Source organism: Lepidothrix coronata, unplaced genomic scaffold, assembly GCF_001604755.1.
Source record: "Lepidothrix coronata isolate B3197 unplaced genomic scaffold, Lepidothrix_coronata-1.0 Scaffold22, whole genome shotgun sequence".
Lineage (NCBI taxonomy): Eukaryota > Metazoa > Chordata > Aves > Passeriformes > Pipridae > Lepidothrix > Lepidothrix coronata.
Window position 1 is genome coordinate 708255 of NW_016690202.1, and position 26343 is coordinate 734597.

Sequence of the window (26343 nt, forward strand, 5' to 3'; positions counted from 1 at the left end):
GCAGATGAACCTCAGGATTAAAGGGTGGGCTCAGTTCAGCGCACGCTGTGTCTCACCTAAAAAATCCACTGCGCAGGCTCGAAGGGTCAATGACCTTTCCCAAATCTTCGCTCGCGAAGACTGGCCATTATATACACTAATTAATATTTCAGATTGCAGTTATTTATTTTGAGGGTCCACCCTGGATTTTTCACAAGTTCTATTACAAAAACAGAACTCCTTCCCTATGCATTTCAAAGTCCATCCTGTCTAGTGGAATGTTTTTTTAGTAAAACATTTGCACATCTATTAATACGCTGACAAATAACTCAGGTAAAAATTTTCAGGCTTTGTAGTCTGCGGTTAGCTAGCCTCTTCTGTTAAGCCTGTAAAGGGTTTGCATAATTTTCAAAAGTTGGATCTTCATATAGTGTTCTGTTCTGTTCAAGAAATAGGACATGAGTCCGTTTTCCACACCAAAATCATTCAGACCTGAACATCTGAAGTGGTCTGTTTTTATAGTTCTCATAGACGACTCTAAGACGTGTTTTTCAGAATTGTCATCTTTAAGATTATTGTTTGTAGTGGCTTGATTTGGCATAAAGATTGCTTAGAAACATTGTAAAAAAAAGAAGATTCCAATAAAATATATCTTATTTGTCATACAACCGGTTTGAGAATTACAATTTTTAATAGAATTTTACAAGTGGACAAGTTAAGCGGTTTTAAGCAGAAAGAATTTTACATGTTGAAAATAATGTCATGACAACTAAGTGATAACAGGAAAGCCAGTGCTGCCAGATTTCTTCTCTTTTTCACAGGCTGGAGTGATGGCTTCCTCCTTTCATACTTTTTTTCTGTTAAGATGAGAACATTCTGTCTAAAACAAGCTGTGCATGAAGTTTTAGTGGTATCTTATGCAGTACATAGAGATATTAAATGTAGCATTGGAGATAATGATCTGAATAGCGAGGAGATCTTTGCACAGCTGTGGGGGTTCTTTCTTACTACATCGCCCACTAATTATCCTTATTGCCTGGGAACAATAGAAAGTAAGCAACTGGACCTTATATCTTACTGTATCTTAAAATTATTATCTTAAATTGGGCATCTTTAATTGGACATCTTTTAGCTAGAATGATGCTTTGCACGCCATAATTCAAAAATAGGAAGTTACGCCTAAACCATTACTTGATTTGTCACAGAACGATTGGATCGGTTTTTTTCCTCTGTCATAGTGTTCATCAGCAAACTCTGCATTTTAGTTTGTGAGTTAGAATAGTGCTTAGTCCTACACAAAAGTTAAAGTACTAAAGTTATAATACCTGGTCATAGAATCGTAGATACTTGCTTAGCAGGCAAAGACAATGTAATGTTGCAGGAAAATTAAGGCTGGAGAAAACACGATCGGTTTTCTGATTCATGTCTCATTCTTCAAATTTATTAGTAGGAGAGCCAGAAGATGGTGTTGGTGGGCAAGCAAGGTGATTTCCTATCCCATTTGAACCCCCCAACTTGATGCTTAATGTACAGCTGCACAGGCTTTAATTTAAAGAGTAATGCTGATTTTTCAGTGAAGAACAAAGTGCAAGTCTCTAAATATGTTATTCAAAACAGTGCTATTAGAAGAAAGTAGCTTAATTGTGACAGATTTTAGCAAACAGTGCTGGTTATCCTGCAGAAAGCAATCAAGTGTCTTGTCTCACAGAGTCTCATGGATTATACAGACTTGTGAAGGTAAATATTGGAAAATAGGCTATATTAGGCTATAGTTATAGGTATAGAAGACAAGGGGGGGTTCAGCTGATTGTCTGGGATCATACAGGCTCCTGGCTTTCGTGTCTGGAGGAGGCCTGTCCTGGATGCAAATCTCAGGGTTGTCTGTGGGGCCCAGTGGATGCTTGGGGCAGCACGGTAGTTTTGACACTAGTAGCTGGGAAGGCAGGTCACACAGAGAAAGGTGGGGTGTTGGAAGAGTTGGGTGATTTTTTTGTGGGGAGTTCTGGGAGATTGGGGTCCTTTTTGGGGTTGGGGGGTTGTTAGAGAGTATGGAGGGGCTTTGTGTGAGATTAAGGTCTGTTTTAGGAAGGCAAAGAGTAAGCGGCATGTGGCGAGAGAGCAAGGGGATGTGGGGAGCTGGTAGCATTGCTGGTAAAGAGCAGAGGAAGAGCTACTGCAGAGGCAGGAAAGAGCTACCTTGTTGTATGGATGAATCAAAGCCTCTAATAGCCTTTGCACTGACTCAAGCTGAGATGCTTTGTTTGGGCTGTCCATCCCAGTTGTTTCTCAGGCTTGTACATAACACTGTAAATAAATGGCTCAAACTGTGAAATATTGCAGCTTTAAGCCTGAAGAGTTTTACTATTCAGAGGATCATAGGTAAGAATTAGTGAGGTAGTAAAACTGCCTCACATGTAACTGCTCAGTTGTTGGTGATGGGGTGAAAGTCATGGCAGTATCACCAAGGTGCAGACACTTTGCTTTTAGCTACACAAAATGTTAGCAAGGGTGGGTAGCAAAACAGCTGGACTGGAGCAGTGTAAAGACTGATCCAGTTCCTCTTAGAATTGGACTCAAGAGCTCCCCTGGACTGCTGCAGTGGTCAGGCTGAGACCACAGTCCTGTCAGTAGTGTCCTGGGGACATAAACTAATGTGTAGGAGTGCTGTCCTTTGGCAGGACTTTTCTGCGTAGTGCCACAGTCTTGGCTGGACTCTCAGCGCCACCGAGGGTGGATTGGAGCACGCAGAAGGCAGTGTGTCCCAGGGAAAGCGTATGCCCCGCGGCAGGGAGGGATACTGTGCGTCCTTGATTCACCCAGCAGAGGGCTCCCCTTCTAAGCTAATAAAAATCAGGCTTTATCCCTGATCTAACGGAAAGTAAAATGCTTGGTTAACCACCGTACTTTGGAATGCTCTTTTGGTTTAAGTTTTGACGCTAGCCTGTGCTTTATGTTTCTTGACACCTGATTAAAAGTATTTGATAAAAACTACTAGAATTTTTACAGATTGATCCGTGCATGTGCGTGTTTTTGCATGTAAGTACGTGTAACACACATAAAAACATGTCAAATCTAATCAGTTCTTTTCCTGCTTTAGACATAGAAAAAAATATGTTATCTTGATAGCACAAGACTGTGAGTGTAACTTCAAGTAATAATCTGCTGCAGATTAAATGTGCACCAGTGAAAGTTTCAAAATTTAAATAAAAAGTTAAGACACGGCAATATTTAAAAATACAAGTGTGTGCATCCCAGTATCTTTTTTTGACAAGACACTCGATTCCCTTCTGCAGGATAACTAGGAACTCATTGTCTCTCTGTGGATACCTGTGCTTTTTAAAAAGATTAAAAAGTTCAGTGAGCCAGGGTTGGGTTGTCTTTTCTCCTTTCCGAATATGCTTCTATATTGTGGCCCTATAAACCGAGAAGTTTTCTCAACCCCTTCCACAATTTTAACAGTAAAGAGGCATATCAGCTACAGTCTGAAGTTGGATTTGTTCAGAAACAGAGGTTTACATCTCCACTTGGACTCTGCTGCTTTAAATTATATTTAGAGCTGACAATTGTTCAACTAGGCAAAGGCTAAAACTACAGAAGCAAGGGATTGTTATAGGTGAAGTTGATCAATCAACTGCAAAACATCAAAAATATACTGCAGATATTTGAGATTTCATTATTAGGTGCAAGTGATGTTTTGCAGCATTAGGAGTATTTTGGTAGGTGAAGTATTAGGAAGGCAAAAATTTATATGCTATTTGGCTGCCATAACAAGCAACAAGAAGATCTGAAACAACACAGCTATTAGAAATTCTCACTGTTTGCAACAAGTGGGAGGAAAATATTAATCCCCTTCTCTCTTTATTTGAATGTGTCTGCTTCTCCTTTCACTTTGAATTTATTTCATCATGGAAGTTTATCTGGCAAAGAAGGCAAAGGGGAACAAGCTTTTCAATTGCTGCTCTGTTCCTTTAGCAAGTTTGGTCTCCACTAAACACTAAGGCAAGGAAAATAAATTTGACCTAAAGCTCTCCCTCTTCACTGTTGCTTTCCCAAGAAATGAACAATCCTACCTACTGGAAAACACCATGGATACAGATAGGTGTTTTCTGTAGTATTTTTACTTTACAGAAAATAGGTAAAAAGCCTCACAGCATCAGACTAGGGGTCTTAAAGCAGCACCTGTATTTGTGATCCAGCATAAGTGTGTAGGAGGGGATGCTGTACTTGCAAGCAGGCTCTTTTGCTTGCACAGGGCTGCTCTGAGAGATGCAGCTCTTTTCAAGGATAATTTTTATTCTCTCTTTTTTTTGTTGTTGGTTTTTCTTTTTGTTTTTTTTTTTTTTCCAGTTAACCACTTCCTGTATTTGGCTGTTCATGGTGCTTCTCTCATCTTGAATACTGCATGCAGCAGCCAGTGCTAGAGACTATTTTAAGGCCTCTTACAATGGTCTTCTCATTTACTTAGCTAAAATGAGAAAGTTAGTCCTGCATTGGCCACTTGTTAGCTGATGACAACTTTTACTTTGAATCTGGGTCCCCTCCCCCACCTGAAACCCCTGGCTCAGCAAATATTTGAACCTACCCAAGTTAATCATGGTGGTGGTTTCTTTTTTTTTTTTTTCTGTAGTGCTGAAGTCAGGTGCACTTTTTAATGATGAGCCAGAGTAAGTGGATACCTTCTGCACAGCACAGAGCATTAAGCAGTTAAGAAGAGAGAGAAGGCTTGGATTTTCTCACTGCATGTTGCAGTTTTTTTAGGGATTTTTATGGAACATTGGTTGGAAAGCAGAGCAATCTCTTTTTCAGAATTTTTTTCTTCATTTCTCCCGAAAACCTTCCTAGTGAAAGGAGGCTTTGGGTTGTTTTTTCTAAGAAAGATTTTTATAAGAGGAAACCAATATTGGATTGTATATTCCAACAGTATTACAAGGGCGATCATTTGCAATGCATAATTTACAAAGTAAGTGATTTTCAACTTCTGTGTGTGTTTTCTTCATCATGTTATGGAAGTATCATACTGTAACTGATTACCAGGTAGAGTTTTAATGGTCTTAAGATACATGAATTAAAGTACTTCGGTACCTCTCCAGGTTATATATGGAATCGGGAATAGCCTATCTGCCTCCTGTCTTTTCTTGCCTGCAGGCTAGACTAGTCTGAGCTGAGCACTAACCTGATTATATAAGTTTGTTGAGTCCTAAATTTGGCCACCAGTGAAACCCTAGTGAAATAAGTTTTCCTTAAAATCTTTATGCAATGGAATAAAATCTTACTGATCCCACATGAGACCTAAACGCAGCAATGTTCTCTTCATAGGAAGTCTTTGTTGCTTAATTTAAATAATTACCTTAGCAACTCAACTGTCTGGGTAGCAGATGGGCTAAACCTCCAAGTTCAGTGTTTAGACTTGTGTCTGGGATGATTTTGAGTATCCTATTTCATTTTGGAAATGAAATGAATCTTTGGAGCGTGTCTACCTAAACTGGGAGAGCAGAGTCTACTTCAGAATGAATTTAAGCTTCTTAATGTACAAAGCAAACTAGCATGCATCTTTTTGTATATTCTGGTACTCCAGATAGGCTCTTATATATTGAGGCTTGTCTGAAAGGGTTAACCTGCTGAGAGGCACAGACCAGACGTGTGGGGTGGGAGGGGGAAGGGAGGCAGGGATTAACATATGTGAAATATTTGGGAAGGATATAAATTGTATTAATTTTTTTTAATTAATATTTCTGATATTTCTGAGATAGAACACGTTGAAATGTGCTCTATTTCAGAAATGTTGCTCCAGAATTTCTTATGATGCAGGCACAGATAGTTGCTACAGCTAGTCTTTGTCATGGTTATTTTTGGTCTCTGATTTTCTCCCCCCATAGATTATAGCAAGTATAAAATATTCACGTTACTTTACATAGCATTCTGCTTTGGAGTTAATAGTCTGTTCTGTGCATGTTTCTTCCAAGAGGTGGGAGAGAGTTACAGTCAACTGATGGGGGGAGTTAAGATGGAATATTTCTAAATGGGAGGAGGATACTGATGACATAAACAAGTGATGAAGGAGACACTGACAAGGGATTCTTACTTTTAAAAACAATTAACTTGATAAATATCTCAGTGAGAATAAGGTAGAGAAAACATGTGAGAAGGCAGACTAAATCTTTTTGTATCCTGACAGACAGCAAAAACACTTTTGAAGATCTTGCTCAGTTTTGACTTTCTTCCATATTTCCAGCGAATCTGCGAAGATTAAAATATTTGCTTTTTAGATTTCAAAATCAGTCAATCTAGATTGATTTGAACTGTGTTTTGTTACATAATGATAAGAGAGGAAGACATCTCTATAGTAAGCACATTTTATGTAATAATATCTACCCTATCAGACCTGTGTGCCCATTAGAATAATAGAAATCTGCACAGGTTAAAAACATAATCTGTATTTCATTATGTGGATACATATGTGTCTGTGTGGATGTTTGTCTAAAGTGAGTGTGTAATGGACATGCACAAAGTCATGCTCTTTTCCCTTCTGCATCTTTAATATGTACAGTAGGTCTAGAATCCTTTTAAAGCTTTTTGAATGGTAAACTTCAGGGATCCAGCTGAGATGTGACTGACATGCTTCTAAAGGGAGCTGCCCTGTGTGTGTGTGTGTGTGCGCAAGAGCTGCGTGCTGCAGCATATCAGCCTTTTGTCATCCTGCGAGGATTGGACTGTACCATGCTGCTAAGTCAGGAAAATGAGCTGGGAACACGGGCACGGAGAGTCCACTCGCTCCTTTTGTGTGTAATACCAGGTTTATATTGCAGTTCTGCTAACTGTAGATTCTTTCCAAAACTGAAATTGTTTTAAGATTAATGTAGAGCAAAATAAGGAAGCAGGAGTGGTTTGGTGACATTATTTTGACATGATTGGCTGAGGATTATGATGTAATAGGTTACAGTGCAGCCCCTTATAGGTTTTAAAATGAATTCCAAGACACCATTACAAAGAAAGCTTGACTCTTTTCTTGTATCTGAGCTTACTCAGTGAAACTCATACAAATGTACAATACTGTTTGGAATATGGAAGAACTGGATGTAGAATATCCTAAGACAGATATAAGTTGTGGCACAGACTTGATGTTTTACATAGAAATGGATCCACCAGGTAAAACTGCAGTCTTATTATAGAAGACTTAATAATTTTGGTCTTTGCTATAGATGCTGGAAAATTGCTACTGGATATGTAGGATTTCTTTACTTTGTTATTGACACAAATATTCTTTTTTCATAAATTAGAATGAAATTGTTGTTTAGTGCATGGTTGTAGTAATTAGAATCTTAACATATACCTGTCTGCTTATTTAATTGAATTTTTAATGAATTGACCTGTTTATAGTTTTTTTTAATTATATCAGAGGTAGTTCTAGTCCTGCTATTATATCATTAAAAAACTTGTATTTCTTTTATTATTATTTTTGCTGTCTCTGTTCCACACTGTACCTAAAAGGAGATGCTGTAGTATCACTCTTGTTTCCTGAAATACTGATTACAAATCATTGGTTTGGACTGTTTAAGGAAAAACATTTTTAAAATTTAGCAATATTAATTGAATACCTGCTATAGCATCATTTTTTTCATATTATATGAAAATATTATGCTATCCTGATATTCACTGCAACTTTAAAAACATTGTCTTTTGAGTCCGGTCATACTATACAGGACAGGAATGATGTACTTACTGAAAGAGCTGAGTTGATTTTTGATGCTGATTCCAATGTAGTCCCCCTTGTTACTAAGTCAGTGCTGCAGTATCTTCTCTGGCACCCACTGGTATACGTATGCAGCTTTGACATTGAGAAAAGGGGAATGTGGTTTTTAATCAGTCCTGCCATTTGAACACAATTTATTCTGTAGAATAATAAGATTAACACAAGAGATATTTAGGTCACAGATGGGTTTCTTAAACTGTTGGTTTGGGGGTTTTTTTCCTTTTTTTTTTTTTTTGCATATCATTGCACAGAATGCTAAGGATCACAAAAACCCAATTCTTTTTGAAATATACAGAATTGCTGTGGGTTTGCATTTTTTATTACTCAGCTTATAGGTAAGGAAGCAGCAAAATTTGTCTAAGATTATTACATAGGAGGATAAAAAAAATTTGGCATGTTTCATTATTTATGTTCACCTGAAGGTAGTGAAAGAAGGTAAAAGCAAAGTTCAGATTTTTTTTCTCAAATGCTTTCTTCACAGAGGGAGGAGGTGAGTTTAGTGTTATATTTTGCTTAAAATACATTATTACAAGAGTAACATAGTTTTTTGAAACAGTACAACTTTATTTTGAATTATTTTGTTTTCAGTACAGTATCTTGATTCCTCTAATGTCTTTTAAGAACTGTTAGTGATGGACAACTCTGTTTGGTAACCAGTCCTTTTTTTTCCTCATTCATAGAATCATAGAATTCATGTAGTAACTTGTGATTTCAAGGAATATATGGTCATGTTCTCAGTGTGTTATAATCAACTTTTTTCCCCCCTTTCATTTGCAGCACTGCCTCCTAAGCCACCAAAACCTAATACCGTAACTAACAATAGCATGAATAACAACATGTCATTACAAGATGCAGAATGGTACTGGGGAGATATCTCAAGGTAAATCAGCTCAAGACATATATTTCTTATGCTTGGCTTGATGTTCTTGCTGTGCTATTCTGTGTATATGTATTATGCTTCAAGTGTAAAAAATTTAGAGTTATAAGAGCCATTTTTAGGATATTTTCCAACACAAACATATTACAGCTGATTTTATTCCAAACATGACTAAAAAGTTACTGGCAGTCAGTTAGAATGTAGTATGCAAAATGATTGTTCTATTACTTTAAGATAGCTATATGAAAAACTAGCATGAAAGGACAGCACCAAGAAATAAATATTTTCTTCTTGTCTTTCATCCAAAACCTCAATTGTAGGCACAATAGTTAACAAATCAGACTAACAAGTGCCATATATTAGCAACATTTTTAACTGTACTATATATAGGTACACTAGGCCAGCACTGGCTGCTCAAATTGTACAGGCTTGTATGAACAAGCAGAAAGACCTTTGCATGAATAATAATTTTGTCCAGCAGTGAGAGGACAGAGTGTGCCATTTTTGTATCCCAGTTTTCTCCAGCAACTTTAAATGAGCTATTGAATAATTGTATTTATTAATATGGAGATCTAGAAGGCTTCTAAAACCCACCTGTTTTAAACCAGAAAAAATTAGAGCACAGTGAGAGAATAAATGCATGAGAAGTAACTGAAATGATTGGTTACTTTTGCTTTCATTTTAGGGAAGAAGTAAATGAGAAGCTTCGAGACACTGCTGATGGTACCTTTTTGGTACGAGATGCTTCAACCAAGATGCATGGGGACTACACACTTACTCTAAGGTGAGATTAGTTAATACTAGGTCTGTGATACTTGATAGTAAAATGCAATAACTGCATTTAGCATACAGCGTGCTTTAGGAAATAGTACTTGAAGTATGCCTAACTTTTCAACATACTGTATTTGCAGGAAAGGAGGAAATAACAAATTAATCAAAATTTTTCATCGAGATGGAAAATATGGTTTTTCTGACCCATTAACTTTCAACTCTGTGGTCGAGCTAATAAACCACTACCGGAATGAATCTCTAGCCCAGTATAATCCTAAACTGGATGTAAAATTACTGTATCCAGTATCTAAGTACCAGCAGGTAATTTAGTCTATTTTCTTTGTGTGTTACTGAAATACTGAGAAATTACTGCAGACTGAGAAGTCATTTATCATTAAGAACTTCAGTTCTGTAAATGCGTGAAAAAATAAATTGGGTGTAAAACCTGATATTTTTGTTTAAAAACAACTCCACACTTTCCATGTAAATTTGAAAATTTAAATACTGTGGATACATTATTAAGAAATAAACATCTTAATAAATATCCCACTCAATGATAAAATATATAATTTTCATTATAAAGCTAAACACTTGCAATACAAATTTTCTTTTTGTCATTAATTTCTCATTTGCATATTATGCAGTTAGTATTCTCTGTATTGAAGAAAGAGGAATCACATTTCCATGTAATTATCTAGGTATTTTTAAGTAGTTTTTTCTGGAAAATCTCTGCAATACAATTGTTTCATTATGGAATATCTTTCCTTCTGCTCGTCATTCCAGGATCAAGTTGTAAAAGAGGATAGCATTGAAGCAGTGGGAAAGAAATTACATGAATATAATACCCAGTTCCAAGAAAAAAGCAGAGAATATGACAGACTATATGAAGACTACACAAGAACATCTCAGGTGAGCTAGATTTGAAGCAGAGTGGAAGACTTTGTAGATTTTGAAGAATATTATTGTGAATTCATGCTGCCATCTTCCTACTCCTCCCCTCTGCCACCACTGCCAGTGCCCTGATATGGTTGCTCAGAATAGTACAATTACTTGCTTGTGTTTGAACACCCATCACCTGTAAACTTAACTACACTGTGCCCAACTCTGACAACTCCATCCAAAGCAAGTCCATAACTATCTGGATTTACCAGCACTTCTGCATACTGACCTCATCAAGATGAGTTATGGTTTTCAAGGCGTGTTTGCAAGGAAGCATTGAAGAACTGAAATAATTGAAGAAAAGTGGAGAACTTCTGGCAACTTGAACTTTAACTTGTATGACTAAAGACTTGGCTATCAACTAGGTATGTAGTGGCAGGATAGGCTAGATGACTTCATGAGACCTGTTCAGGCCAGTATCTTACACCTTTATTTCAGAAAGTCAGCTGTACCTCTAAGGGCATTAGTTGGTACAAAGGGCAAAGGGTGCTGCCATATGGCTCTAAGCATCACAAATAAAATTTATTTATACAAAGCAAAGGTTGTAACTGGTTCTTTTTCTAGCAGTTCCACTTCCTTGATAAACCTCATCATGGTAGCCTTTTGCACAAGCCAGTTGTCTCTATGTCATAAGGCTTTGAAGAATGCCTTTTTGGTAAAGGGATATTGAAGTCTTGTTTTACAACATACTGAAGTGTTTCTGTGATAGAAGCCAATAAATTTTCCCCTTTGTCTGATATCAACTGTAATAACAATTACTTTTTTTTCAGGAAATTCAAATGAAAAGAACAGCTATTGAGGCATTTAATGAAACAATAAAAATATTTGAAGAGCAGTGCCAAACACAAGAAAGATACAGTAAGGAGTACATTGAAAAATTTAAACGGGAAGGAAATGAAAAAGAAATACAGAGGTCAGTATTTGGTTTTGCATTTCAAATTGTGTGGTTTTTGAAAAAACAAACTGCCAAGTATAGGTGTGCCTGAAACTGAAGCAAGATGACAAGTTTAAAGCTGTAAGCAAAAAAGCTTCAAATAGGGTAGATGTGAACTTGTGAAATATATAGCTACATCTAGAGAAGTAATCTGTTCCCTTAAGTGTCTACACATATAAATAGCAGATTATAAAGTTATGAGTAAGAGATCAGAGTTTAACCTACCGCATTATTCTATCCAGAATTATGCACAACTATGAAAAACTGAAGTCTCGGATAAGTGAAATTGTGGACAGCAGGCGTAGATTAGAAGAAGATTTAAAGAAGCAAGCAGCTGAATATAGAGAGATAGACAAGCGTATGAACAGCATTAAGCCAGACCTCATACAGCTGAGGAAGACAAGAGATCAGTACTTGATGTGAGTATCATGAATTAACAAGTTTGGTTTTAAGTTGGTTTTTTTTTTAATGGTATCCAACTTTTGTGACTAAAAATTAATTTTATTTACAATTATTGTCCAGGTGGCTGACTCAAAAAGGTGTTCGGCAAAAGAAGCTAAATGAGTGGCTTGGAAATGAAAATGCAGAAGAGTAAGTATTGAAAGATTTAAATATTTCTGGTGTTTCAAATCATCTTACACAGAAGTGAGATAAAGGATATTTAATTCTTGGACCACACAGAGGAAATCTCAAGCCTACTAACAATGCACACTGTTAAGGCATGACAGCCTACATAATGCCAGTATTGGAAAGGATGCTGTCTCACCCCCTACTCTACATTTTTCAGGGAAGTGTATAATCAAGTTACTATAGCAAAGCACTGAAATGTAACTTGTGTCTTTATTCTTACCAGCAAAATTAAGCTCATGAAGTGTTAGTATCTTAGAGAGACGTGACATGGATGGATAAATTGTTCAGAAGGTCTCTTAGGTATGAGCAGCCTTTTTCTGAATTTCAACTGTTGTTACCATATTGTTATCTTCTGTAGTGGTACCCACATGAGTATATCACAATACTGTTGGAGATAATAAATTTGTATATGCTGAGGAGTGGACCTTCTCTGGTTTTGTGATTTATTTAATTTTTCTGGAAAATGGCAGGATAGTATTCTGTCATTTCAGGCAATTTAGTATACTATAGCTTCTGACAGGGGCTAGACTGGGAAAAAAGCAAAAAGCAGTTGAGTTTTGTGAATGTAGACCAGATTTTAACAAAAACGGGACACAAAATAATATCTGAAGTAGTAACAGTGAAGAATGAACAAATAGAAAATCAAAGTTGTCTCAGTAACATCTGTATAAATATTTTCTGCCTATGTAGTTTCTTGTGCATGCCTTTTATGCTGCTTGGTTGAATATACAACAAAAGCAGCAGACTGACAATGACTCTTCAGTGGTTTTACATTCTAGCCTTGTCTACATCTATTTTAATTTGTCTTGGTTTATTGAGTCTCTTACTGTTATTCTAGAAATTGTGCTTCTCTGCTGTGGTAGAAGCAGGAGATAAAAATGACATACACGTTTTACAGCCACGTTGTTTTCTGAATCTTAGTACAATTCAAAGATGATATGATGTAAGATATGTAGGCACCTGTTCCCAGTAGTACTCCTATCACTTAAACAGTAGAGAAAGAATAATGCCACTCCATGGGTTTAGTGTAGCATCAAAATAGTAAGTGAAACTGTTTAAAGAACATCTTCCTCTTCTCTCACTCTGTGACTCTCCTTGCCAGCGATCCTGGTAACTACTGAAAAATTAAACTTTTGATTACTCTTTTTCTGAAGTTGTAATGCAGAAAAAAACCCAAACAGCAATATAATGAGCAGGATAAAATACAGGAATTACACTCTCTATATTGGAAGTAGAGCCACTACTGCATGTGTTTGACTATCATGCAGGTCGAAAGAGTATGAGGGTATAAGGGACTTGAAGAGAGTGTTACATGAAGCAGAAGAACCCTTTTTCTCTGTGAAAATTGAATTCTGGGTGTGATTGCTGATTTTTGTAGACTACTCTGAGTATCTTCAGAAAGACAGAACCATGGATGAGTGAGAAGTCATTTTTCCTTAAACCAAGGAAAACTGATTAAAAGCCTTTTAAAGAGAGAATAAATGCATTATCCAAACACAGATTGACTGCAAGCTGATCAGGAGAGGCAGGGTCCACCAGTGCAGGCTGCTGGGCAAGTGGGGAGCTCTGGAGCTGCACAATACCGAAGTGATGTCCACACAGCTGAACCAGGTGCATCTTCTTTCATGGTGGGCTTTAGCTCAGAGGGTTCTCTGTAACTCTGGAACAGCTATATTCTTGGTAGCTGATTTGGCAGAAAAGGCCCTGTATTATATGCTCTTCTCATAATCTGCTTATAAGAAGAGAGAGAGAAAGCACTCTACTGTTGCACCCTTTCTACAAAACCATCTCTCCTATAAACAATTAATCTGTACAACTGCTCAAAGCTTCTCCGAGCAGCAACTGTAGTTGATACATTGCATGATTTTTCATTGCTGACCAAGTGTTCGGATCTTTGGAAATCAAGCTGACTCAGAGGGTATTGATTTTCTTGGGCTTGCTATTTACCAAAACAGCAGACAACGGTAGTAGTAGAGTACTGGAGTGCTCACAGCAGGTTCTGAAAAATAGCAGACCATCTTTTTACATTCTTCTTCATATTTACATGAGTGTTCTTCAAAGAAATAAGAAACAGAGCTTATATTTTAGTTTTATTCAATGGTTTGAACAGTGCAATATTACTTGGTTTACATTCCTAGTTTTACCAGGGAGGCATTGGACTAACCACTGATTTTTTTTTCTTTTTTGTAAGTAATATGAAATAGACACTATTCAATTAGTGGATTTTACTCTGCTATGTGTTTCACAAATGCATTTTTTTCCAATTTTGGCAGCCAATACTCTATGGTAGAAGATGATGAGGACTTGCCCCATCATGATGAGAGAACATGGAATGTGGGAAATATCAATAGAAACCAAGCTGAAAATCTGCTGCGCGGAAAGCGAGATGGAACATTCCTTGTTCGAGAAAGCAGCAAGCAAGGCTGCTATGCCTGCTCTGTTGTGTATGTACCCTAATTTGTGAATGATGTAACCAACATTTGAGAGGCCTACCTCGAGCTGGGGGCAGATAGACACTTGCATATGCATGATTCCCTTTGGACCTTTGGGTTTAGGAAGTCCTGAGGCCATTCTCTTTGCTGCTTCATTTCCTACACAGTTCCAAACTGTACCACTCCCACAGATAAGCCTCACTCAGAAGGGAAACAAAAGCATGGGTGCACTCCTTTCAATGCAGCTGCTAAGTCCTGCCTATCTCCTGCCTCCCTAAGCCAGCATGACATCTGCGAATTTGGACTAAACCCAGGTTTTTACCATTATCTCACCGCAGTAGAGAGGAATTCTAAGTACTGACTAGCATCTTAAGATTTATCGCCAATACCTTATTTTCTATCTCAATTTTACTGTACTCACAAATTAAAAACTGTTTTTCTTTTCCTTTTTAGGGTGGATGGAGAAGTAAAGCACTGTGTGATAAACAAAACACCTACTGGGTATGGATTTGCAGAGCCATATAACTTGTACAATTCGCTCAAAGAACTGGTGCTACATTATCAACACACATCACTTGTGCAGCACAATGACTCTCTCAATGTCACACTAGCCTACCCAGTATATGCACAGCAGAGGCGATGAACATCTTAATACTGCGGATTGTTTGGTTTTTTCTAGAGAAATGATTTGACAACATTGAGGCCTCTGGAGAGAAAAGGCTCCTTTCAGCTTTACTCAAGAATTTGCAGTCTCAAAGCTGTTTCAGATAGGACTAGAGATTTCCTTCACAACTGTGGTGGGAGAGATCACAGTAGTAAGCCGTGAATGTATGTTTGCAATCTGAAGTGCTTTTTGGTTTTTTTGTAATTAAGAAAAGAAAAACACGAGAAAAATCCAAACCTGATCTCCCTGCAGGGACATAGAGGCCTTTAAGCATGGTGCTTGTTTACGACCACTTCTGAAGCTTTACCAGCTAGAACATTGGATTATCCAGACACAAGGTATAAGAGGTCTGTATCATTCAGTTACTGGAATTTCGTGGTCACAACCTAACTTGGAATGATGTTGCTGCACTCAGTGGATCCAGACACACAGCATTGTGGATTTTTTTGGTTTCTAGTGAATGATATGTAGCAGAATGAATGGCACTTTCATTTCTAAGGGATACTTTAAAAGGACTTCAGTTACAGTATGTTGTTCAGAGTAATTGTAATAGCAAAGTGCCAGGAAGTGTTTTGTTTAGATGATTAAAAATCCTGTTTTAAGAATATATTTAAGACTGAAGAAAACAGGACTTTCAGTGGCATACAGTGTATAATAGTGTACATAGTATTGGATGACTAACTATCATTGATGGAAACTGTCAATATCAGACTGCTTCTTTTTTCCCTTTTCTGTTTGCTGAAAGCTGAATTCTTAGACCATGCTATGCAATACTGAATTTTCTTTAGGCTGTAGTCTTCTTTCAAGCATATCTACAGGCTTCTTTTTCTTTCTTGTTTCCTTGTCTTCTTTTTTTTTTATTTCTTTTGCCTGAGAGTATTTTTCCTGATTATTTTTTGTTACTGATTTTCTTGTTTGTTTCATGGGACTTGCTTTTTTTGAGAGTTTTTGTTTGTTTGTTTGTTTGTTTTTTAATGTACAGGAAGCCAGCAAGAGTTGGCTTGAGAATTAAAACTATGAAATATTTTACAATTTTCTTTAGAAAAATAGAATATTGAGCTACTAGCTCAAAGTTTAAAAAGTTCGTAAATTTTTTTTGATGAAATATTTGTTGGGCAGTGCCTGATAAGCTTCAAAGCTGCTTTATTCAATAAAAAAATATATGAACATTACGAAATATCACTGAGTCCAACAATACTGTTTCAGAGATATCTTTAGAATACGGTACCATACTACATTTGCTTCTTGAAGCATTTTGAACTTTTATCACAATTGTCTTTGTATTTGGAAGACAAAAAACAAATAGTGTATCCTTCTTTGATAGTGACTGCAGAAAAAAATGGGGATATTTTGCTACTGCAGTGTAGAGTGTAGACAGTTTGGATCTCAGAATGAATCCACCTTTCACAGTAAATAAATGATTTCTTGACCTGTGGCAGAATTTTTGTCAGCATGTAAAGATATTTTCATTTCATATGAAGGAAGTTTCTCTAATCTGTTGCCTAGGGGCTTTTTTGTATTAGTATTATGGGGAAAAAAAAGCTTCCACCTCTACTGAGAATGTTTGGATACAATGTAGAGCTAATTAAGACTGGAATATGTCTTTTTTTGAAAATGATAGGCTATGATACTTACTTTCAGAAGTTTGTAGGCCGAGGCAGTATCAAAGTGAACAGTTCCATAATTTCAGGGCACCAGAGACTTACATAATTATGGTTCAGTTAAAGAAAACAAATACATGAATCCTACTAAATCAGATTTATTAGTAATTCTGGGATAATTTACTGTCTGTGGTTTGCAATGGTTACTTGTTGTCCTGACCACTGAGGAAATTCACACATTGCAAATTGATAAAGTAATGAACTTCAGAGAAATCTTGGAAAAGATTTGACTAAGTGAACATATGACTTTATTCTTCCCCCAAGATTAAAAAAGGCAATACCCATTACCATTAAAGAGAGTTGCACACACAATCAAAAGAGCAAGACCCATGGAGTTCTCCCATAGTAGCTCTGCTTTAGAGATACTTGTGTTTTATTTCTAAATATGCAGGGCTTTATAAGCTGTTGGAGGAAATTTGCTGGTCTCCAATGATCTTTATATTATCATTTCATTTTCAAATTGCTACTTCAGTTCTGATGCTGTAAGGCTTTTGATTTTATTTTGATTTTGTGCTCTTTTTTTTTGGTGAGTTGTCTTTGCTTTCCTATAGGTGTATTTTCTTACTGGAATTTATATCAGGAAACACGATTCAACAAATAGTAATGTTTCATGATAGTCATCACTTGGAAAATTATTCTGAATATTTTTCCTTAATAGAAGTAGAGTCTTCATCCCTTACCTTCCTCATTCCACACTCTCTTCAGGTCTATAGGACCATGTAAATTTGGTATACCAATAACTGGTTTTTGCTGTGAAAAGCACCAACAATTACTCTAGCATGCCAGTTATACTACTGGGCTTCAAGTTACAGCTTAGTTGAATATACGGTAGTTTAACACTTATAGCAATCCAAGATATTCTTTGGACATATATTAATTTCTGAATGTTAAATATTTTAAGAGTAAAATTGTATTTTTTTCTCTGTAGGCAAAATATATGTAATCCAAATTGGTGTTTCACGCAGCTTTTGTCAAGAAATTTTATCATAGTTAAGGCATTTGGATCTAATTTTCCTCGTATTAAGAAAACCCCTGCTATGTCAGTGGGCCATATCCTTAGCATGCCCTGTCCAGTACGGAATATAATTCCATACTGAATGGAAACATAATTCCTGTTTGCTGTGCAACTTCTCTTCACGTGTGGCTGTAGGAGAAAAAAAACCAGTGTGTATGAGATTTGGCACTTGCTTTTCTTGCACAAGCAACAATGAGAAATAAGCACTGTGTTGTAAGGATGAGTGCTTAGGGCTTCTTAAAGAGATGTTCTGCCTACACAGGGTCTATGCAATTTGCAGGGATCAGTTAAGTCTGATGCTGTGGAATGTTGGTGCTAAAAAATAACTCCGGAGCAGTTAATTAGAGGTGAGATAAGGAAAGGGTTTAATGTACCAAGGCAATAGGTGTTACAAGACGCACGCCCAGCTGTGCCTGAGATGTTACATTTTATATTATCTGTCCAATCCCAGGTGTGTCCACCCCATAACCTTTGCTCTGGACCACCTCGGATCCACCCCCTTAGAATTGAGTCTGGGGGCTTTTTAGGACCACCTACTTCTTCAGTCTCATCATCTTCAGAGCACAAAGGGTACACAGTCACCTAATTCCTGACTCCGTTTTGTTATTCAGGCCCTGATATGACTGTTCTCTAAACAGCCTAGGCCCTGCCTTGACAAGAGACTAAACATTGCCACTGAATTCAGGGGTAGATTTGATATGGGGAGCATAGAATGGGGTAAGAGGGTTAAGGAATGTGTAAACTACTTGTATTACAGGGAAAGGGAGTGAGGGTTGCTGCTTTTAAAATCTACTTCTACTACTTATAAAACTTATAAGGTTTATAAAAATTAGAAAAATAAAAAACTATTAGGGGCTTAAGGCATCAAGTCCCTCAAATTGGCATGAGTAGGTTTTCTTTGGTACTTATGTATTGTGTGGCCTCTGCATTTCTCTCCCTCCTAAATGCACAAAGCTAAATCCTGCCAAAGGCCCTATTCACTGCAGAGTTGTTTGTCTTTAATGTACCATGTCGTTCACTCCAGTTTTGATTTGATCTCAAATAGACTACTATATACGGGAAAAAAAAGCATGGGGATATAACTGAAGAAACACAGTGGGTTTTTTCTGTAGTTCTGTTGATGTGTAGCTTTTTCATCTAATATAATATGTGGAAGGGGTTTGTTTTGTTACCTTTTTTGGGGGAGGGTGGAATTTTTTTGTTTTGATTTAAATTCCTGAGGTATGCTGCACTGCAGCATCTCTTTCACAAGGCCTTTGAAAGGTATGAGACATAGCAAAGAGAACCAAAGCTCCCAAGCAAAATAAGTAGTTTCTGATTTACTTAAGTTGAAATTTGAATTTGCAGGTTGGGGATATGTATCTGCGCATACAGGTGCACACTTGCTGTGTTAATGTGTGAACAGATCCCAATATAGGTGCACTTTCACCTTTCATTCAGAACATGATCATTTTGCTGAATTCAGTAAGTGATGTCATTAACTTTGTTTAAAGACGCACACATGCACACTAGACCTTTGTGGGTGCAGCATGTTTCCAGATACAGTTAGAAAACTGAGTTTCTGTGTTGTTGGATAGTTTCTTAAAAAAAGCAAAAAAAACAGTGAAAAAAAAACCAAACCAAGCTTGTCTGTATGGTTCTGTTATCTAAGAAATTTTGTCAAGCAATCTGTAAAACCAAATCTTCAGCTTTTTTATTTGATGTCAACTGTTCTGTAGTGAGAAATGGCTTTGTCTTGTAATTGGCAATGAAATAATAATGCTTGGGAAAACATTCAGATGCTTCTAATGAGGAAAACTGCCGATTTTCACACAGTGCTTTTGCTATGCATGGTATTAAGTTGGGAAAGTGAATCCTGATACTAATTTTTTTCAGGATTACTTTAGAAATGGGCAGCTCAAAGCACAATGCCTCCCATAGGACAAGGTTCTAAAGTGCAACATTTTACGTAGAATCATGTTGTATTTACAGCAGTTGAGACTAAACTGTGGAAGTTGGTAATGTTACATTGCACTTGTCCTGATGAGATTGCATTAACTGCCCAAGATGCTGCTATTTTCTTTTTTATTCTTGTTTTTAAAAATAAAGCTCTGTTCTGTTAAATGTCTTTAAAACATTAAGATTACTTTGTTTTAAAATTGTCTTTCAGGAGGTGCAGGTTAAAGCAGGTTGTAAATTGCCTTTACAAGGCAACTGTGAAAACATGCCTCCTTGAAGTTTTGTTCAAGCTGTAGAGTTGATGGAGCTGTGTCTTGTTTTTGGGTTGCTTTAAAAATTGTAATAAGTCTTCAAGCAGAATAAAGGTTGTTTTGAAACTGCATTTCAGTTGTTGAGGCTTCCATAAGGACTGTGATGTCTCTTTACCAGCATCCTTGGGTAAATCTTCCTGTCTGTATGTGGCCTTCTTTGAAAATTAGACCCAAATATTATTAGAGGGAATATATAATATATAGTATATATTATATATATTATGCTCATATAATATATATATATATTATATATATAATGCTAATATATAATATTATGCTCATATTATTAGAGGGAACTAGGGAAAAAATAGTTTTAGCAGACTCTCAGCCATCCTATATCTTGAACTGAAGGAGGTAGTTGGGTAGCTCCAAAATAGTCTCCTGTCAAAACAGTGTCAAAATCACAGTTCTGCTCATCTCATACTATTTCAAAAGCAGTACAATACTCATGATCTGCCTTCTACAGTGCATTGTTTACTTACCCTCACTATTGGTAGATGGTATTTGACTTCTTTAAGTCCATTCATATCTTACCCCAAAAGATGTCCTCCAGGTAAGTCAGTCAACCACTCTGGAAGCAGAAAGAGATTCCTATTCAGATTCTGTCCAAGCTTTCCATTCCAAAATTTGTTCACACTAATCTCTAAATACCTTTGACTGAAGTACTCAGGTAACACGGGCTTGGAATAATTTTTAATAATCACAACATTGTCACTGGCCCTTAGAGATTCTTAAAAGAAACTTAGATTAAGGACTATTATCATATTTTTACCCTGTTATTAGAAAGCGAGGTTATATCTCCAATGCATGTATCTGTTGCAGTGTTTCTGTTAGTAAGCTGATTCTTTTATACAGATGCTTAGTTTATCTTATTCCTGCCCCCTGAACCAATGCTGAGGAGCGCAAAGGCTGTGCAGCCATAGAGTCGACATCTAAAAATAAGGTGAACTGGGTGGTGAATTATGCATTGTCCATCATCATCTGTTGGAGAAAAATTAAGACTGATGGATCATAATCTGCAGAAGTCTATGGACTAGCAGATTTCTTTCCTGTATCATACATTGTATAGAAATCACTCTTGGAAGATTGGAAAAGTAGTTTGCAAAAATGTCATTCTATTTTTGCTGTCTGCAGGCAAACACCCCCTCACTTTCTCTCTCTGCTTTCTTGCTAAGCTTTGATGGTCATACAATCATAGGGAATATGAAAGACTGCTTCAATCTATCTTTGTGCAGCTACAAGTGGGTGTAATACTTTTAAAAGATTATGAATGCTTATCATGGATTTTGTTTTTTTTTCTCCCCAAGTTGCTTGACTCATGCAAAGTCATGTGTGAGTAACTTCACACAATTCCTTTTGTCTGAGCTGTGAATCCTAAGAGGAAAAAGAAAATTTTAAAACTCAATGTCACCTTCTACATGGCTCTGCATAGATCAACACTGGTACTCCCCAGGCTGCAGATGGGGGCAGCTGGGCACAGGGGCAAAGAAGCAGCGCTGCTGGAGCCCTAGGCCACCTCTCCCTGCCTATAATGGCTTCCCATGGAGGTAGCCCTCCCATCCACCATAGAGAAGAGCCCCTCTTGTTCACATGGAGGACCTTTTGAGATGATTACTACCAGGATACACCTAATATTTACCACAGGGGCCTGATTCCCTCGTTTAGAGGGTGCAAACTGGGGAAATGGCAAACAGTGGGGCCTTGCCAGTATTCCTGAATGAAAAGAAGGCTAAAAGTAAGTGAGTTTGCTTTCACTGCAGGGCAGCTTGCAGGGCATCCAGACAGATGTGGGCTTTGCGAGAGGCACTAGGCCTTTCATATCTCCTCTGAAAAAACAGAAAGCAGGAACTGTGGGAGCACTGCTGAGGACATGGTTCTGGTTTCTCTTTTTTTTAATCTCTTTGAGGACCTATATCCTGAAATACATAGACCACCAGAAACAGAAATTCTTCAGCACCTTCTGTAAAAACAGATATTGATTGATCAGCCTCAATTCAAACTTTGGGTAATCTGTGCAGGGACTAGCCTTTTGACCTGTGATCAAGCAATCAGATAACCACAAACATCCTGATAGTTCTTTGAAAAAGCAGGTTTTTGTCCATGGCTGTACCAGGCCTTGTTTCCTGCCAGAGTGGCATTGCAAGGACTCTGCTTGTACTGCTCTGTCCTCTGTGAAGAAATTATCTTTGCATAGTAAAAAAGGAGGCGTTTAGGGCTACTGATTTAAATGTGCAAATATTTACATGAGTAAAATTTAACAGGTATCACACAAAAAAACCTGTCATGCTCGGGTCTTTGAAAAAAAAAAAATATTGACAAAACTGGACACGAATATAGTTAATTCAGATGATGATTTCACTGCTGTGTGTTTGATATTCTTGTCTCATTAGAAGACCATAGCCTGAGAAGAAAGATACTGAGTTCATACCTGAAAGCATTTTATCCTCTATAAATCCTCTATAAATGTTTGTTTTCAACATGATTTACTTTATTTTTCCACAAATCTTGTGCTTGGTATAAAACATTGTTAGATTAATCCTTTTGCTATTTTTTTTAAGGTGTAACTACTGGAAGTCCTTCAGCAGGATGGTCCATGGGGTTAGCTGAAACAGACATACTGAGAGTCAATGTTTGGTGGTGACCTTTCTACAGGGAATAGCATGTCTGGACTGTAAGACAGGATGGTCCATCACAGCTGCCTGTCCAGCACTCAAGGCAGTGATTCAGATGGCTTTCACGTGCCATCACGTGCCATCACTGCACTCAGGGTCATGAGGCATAAGCTTTACCTGTCTAAAAGGTGGGTATAGCAATTCTTTGTAGCTTGTTTATTGTGAGGCTGAATGGAGACCTTAAAAAGCATGATGTGGAAACATGAGAGGAATGCAAATCAGCAGCTATCAGGACTGGAGCCATACCAGAAAGCAAAGGCGAAAAGGGAAGCTTCGCACCACAGCCTCTAAGCAAGGACCATGCTGGGCCTCCAGTCACCCTCCACCTTCCCTGGGAAATCCATGCAGGATTATTACTCTGTTGAGTAAAGGCTACCACTTAAAACAGCACCTGTTTGCAGGTGCAGTATGCTACTCTTCCTTGTTTCAGAAAGACAGTGAGTTTGAACATTTTGAAGTGGGATTCATTTCGTCTAATTTTAAGCACCTAAAAGAAAGGCTTGTCATCAAAGCCGTCTGCAAAACTCTCTTCACAGAGAGAGCCAGGCAATTCCCCAGGGTGATTCACCCCACCCACCTCAGGCACTATTCTTAGGATGCAGTGAATCACTCTATGGAGTCACTTCTTTGACTGGAGGGAGAGCCCAGGCAAATGGCTTATGCTAGATGTGCAACTTTAATGTGCCTCAGGTTAGATGAACTCAGTCTCTTCCCTGCTGATAAGCAGTTCAATTTTAATCTCTCCAGTACCAGCTGCAATGTCTTCTGCTCTTAGGCATAATGATAAGGGACAATTAATTTGGGGCTGGAATTAAAATTGATTTACAGAAATTGAGTCTTTCATAATAATTGTAAAGGTGGCAGAGAGGTTCAAAAAGATGCTGGACCATATCAACTTTGGAGCTGTAATTCTGGACTGCACACAGAGGAATCCATGATACTGCCGCCTTCTCTGCCTGCTCCAGGGACAGGCAGAGAAGACCTGGCTTATCAGTGCCTTCCAACAGCCTATGTGAAGGCTACACACCTGTCTTCTGAGAAATACCTTGGTCTCTTGCCAGCCATGTGGCCAGCCAAGAAGACATGGATGAGGAAGATGCTGCTGTTTTTAACAAGTGAGGTCAGTTTGTTAGTCACCACATCTGTATTTCCTTTCTTATCCAGGGAAAATTTAGGAAACTTGACTTTCTTTCCTTCCAATTGGTCCATAGCCAAGACACAAAGTGGGGTATTATGATAGTAAAACTAAGAAACTAAGAACTTCTGCCAAATTACCTCCCAGTCACACTGAGCTCTACCTTAGGGCAGGAGAGCTGTGTGGAATTCCTCAGGCATCTATGGAAAACTTAAGAAGGTCCTGTGGTGGTTTTTGGGTACAAGACTATATGCATACCTGCGTCAGTTAAACTAAATCTTTCCGTGAAAAATGTTCTACTGAGAAGGGTCTGCAGACTGCAAGGGGAGTTTGTCCATCCGATGAAGTGGAAGATCTGGCTTTGAATAGCCTCAGTGGCTAGAGCAAAGGCAGTGTCAGGTCAGACGCAGGAATATTTTGGGCAGAAGATTCAGGAGTCTTGATGTGAAAGAAGAGAAGCTGTTATGCAAACAGGTGTTGCTCAACAGGTAACAGGTCAGGTAATGTAAACAAGAAAGCCACAGATTGTCAAACCACCCATGAGGGCCAGGATTCCTCAGGATACGTGAATAAGATCCTCAGAATGGGTTCACAGCACTACACCTCTTTGTGGTAGGCACTGTAGGTTTCTGGACAAAAGCATATTGCTCCTATGTGAAAACAGACTGATTTAGTCGGTGAGTAAATGTGCACAGCCACACTCCATCAGGACTGTGAATATTATTTCAGAGAGGATGAGAGGACAAACTAATTTAAAACAGGAAAATAAAGGCCAAGTGTATACAAACACACACAATTAAATGATGTTGATATTTCAAAATCTCTTGGTCTTCATTACCAATAACAATGTTACTAAAACTGAAATCTTGCCATGGTCTGTCCATTTCCAACTGTAATCTTGGCAGGCACAGATGACCCAGGTCTTATCCATTGGTTCTCCAGTGGCAAAAACACCTCTTATCTGGCTGGGCCACATGTGCTTCCAGTAGGGTGCGGCCAGAGACTGGATCCAAGTCGTCTTGAGTTAGCACAAGTTGCTTGGGTGCCTGAACACTCTTATGACAGCTGTATGTGAGAGCTCCTGGGTAATGCTGGATCCAAACAGCCATTTCAGCAGCAGACAGGAAAGAAAAGGGATTGCTATTAAAGTCTTTATAGAAATTTTTTTTCACAAGAGTGTCCTTTCTGGTGTCACATACAGAAGAGCACATCCTCTATTAAGGTGGTCAAAGAAGCTCCTTTTACTGGGGAAGGTGGTTAGCTGTGACAATTTGATATGGTTTGAAGCTGGCTCCCTGCCAAGTCTCCAAACCTTACAACCAGAAGTCCTCCCCCCCAAAAAAAACCTCAGGGAGAAGAGGGAGAAAAAAAACTAAGAAAACCCGAAACAAGAGAGACAACCAAAGTGAGATATATAAATATATTTACACTTATATACAATTAAAATATACAATTTCACAAGGGAAAGGGAAGGGGGAAGGGAAAGGGAACAAAACTAAAATAAAATATATAGATATCCCAAGACCCAATATCTAACAACTAAAACTGCTTAGCAAAGAAAATAGCTCACTACTCTCCTGGGACAACTGAGAGTCGCTCCGGAACGATCGCCGGCAACCTCTGTCTCCCAAGGTCGGCAAGGCCTAACCAGGCCTCGCTCCCCAACACGGCAGACTCAACAGCAGGGAACCTGCACCTCCAAGCCGCCGGAAGGAAAGGGAACGAAGGCCTCTCCTCCTTTCTTCTTATAATCTGGTTTACATAAAAATCGTAGGGAATACTGGGTAAATCTGGACCTTTCCTTGGTTACAAACTGGTCACCAAGGAAGGCCTAGCCCAAACCACCACACAATTAAATGAACAAGTTTCCCTCCCTTATTTTCTCAACATCTATAGCAACGTGTATGCACATGCTCCCTTCAGCACATCTATGATGGAGACACCCTGACTGCAATATCTATGAGCACCACCTAAGGCTGACCTGACATTTCTTAGCTGAATACAATCATTAACATGGCCCCAGGTCTGAAGGCAAACTAACTAATGGAAAATGTGTTCAGCTTCTTAGCCAGGCTGTGACAATGAATAGTGTTCCTTTCAAAATGCCACACTCCCTACATTTCTAAAACTCATGTGTCCCTTAAAATTGGTACAAAATCTATGAAAAGTTTCTAGAGAAGCGAGAGAAATCCACGTCAGTGCCTCAGTAAAAAGTAACAAGCGAAACACATTGCTGCAGGGATTTTCCTTAAAAGACACCCCAGGCTTGCAAAGCGGGTCTACCACACCTCTATCAGTGTATCCTTACTGTACAAATTTATGATTTCTGGATTGGATTTCTTGTATTCATCTCCAGCCAAAAAACAAGGACTGTGGTCATTCTGACTGTCCTCAAATCGTAGTGTTCTGGCCACAGACAGGGAAACTAGCTCTAGTAGCCAAATCTGCTCCCACTCATGCACCTGGGTTGTTTTATGTGGCAATGGAGCTGCAAGGGAAGCTTATGCCCTGATATGAAATCAGGATGAACCTGAGAAACATGTCTGACCCCAGAAACTCAAAGAAATTGCTTCCGTATCTGGTAATACATATGTAGCTCTTGACTGATGCATGCCCATGCCCAATTCAACGTATG

The 26343-nt window shown here is 38.1% G+C and overlaps 1 protein-coding gene and 1 long non-coding RNA gene across 10 annotated transcripts in view; one reads left to right on the forward strand and one right to left on the reverse strand.

Moving 5' to 3' along the window:
* The window catches only part of PIK3R1 (phosphoinositide-3-kinase regulatory subunit 1), a 61127-nt gene extending 41155 nt beyond the window's left edge, over positions 1-19972 (forward strand). For 4 of the 6 annotated variants that reach the window (XM_017808149.1, XM_017808152.1, XM_017808151.1 and 1 more), the window contains 9 exons: positions 8507-8609; positions 9292-9390; positions 9518-9698; positions 10161-10286; positions 11087-11229; positions 11493-11669; positions 11773-11841; positions 14154-14324; positions 14766-19972. In XM_017808149.1, coding sequence (XP_017663638.1) covers positions 8507-8609; positions 9292-9390; positions 9518-9698; positions 10161-10286; positions 11087-11229; positions 11493-11669; positions 11773-11841; positions 14154-14324; positions 14766-14955 — 1259 coding nt within the window. In that variant the 3' untranslated portion in view covers positions 14956-19972. Of the gene's footprint in view, positions 1-4603; positions 4940-6908; positions 7126-8506; positions 8610-9291; positions 9391-9517; positions 9699-10160; positions 10287-11086; positions 11230-11492; positions 11670-11772; positions 11842-14153; positions 14325-14765 lie in introns of those variants that run through there. The other 2 variants (XM_017808154.1, XM_017808153.1) reach the window with 2 other exon arrangements.
* LOC108494063 lies at positions 4975-26104 on the reverse strand. Of its 4 annotated transcripts, XR_001873725.1 has the most exons (4): positions 25279-25324; positions 20384-20472; positions 7700-7868; positions 4975-6216 (listed from the first exon to the last, which is right to left on the reverse strand). It is a non-coding gene; the product is annotated as an uncharacterized LOC108494063 (long non-coding RNA). The 4 variants fall into 4 exon arrangements; XR_001873726.1 differs by lacking the exons at positions 4975-6216; positions 25279-25324 and adding an exon at positions 26017-26104 and having other exon boundaries at positions 7585-7868; XR_001873724.1 differs by lacking the exon at positions 4975-6216 and having other exon boundaries at positions 7585-7868.
* Positions 26105-26343: the final 239 nt, after the last annotated feature.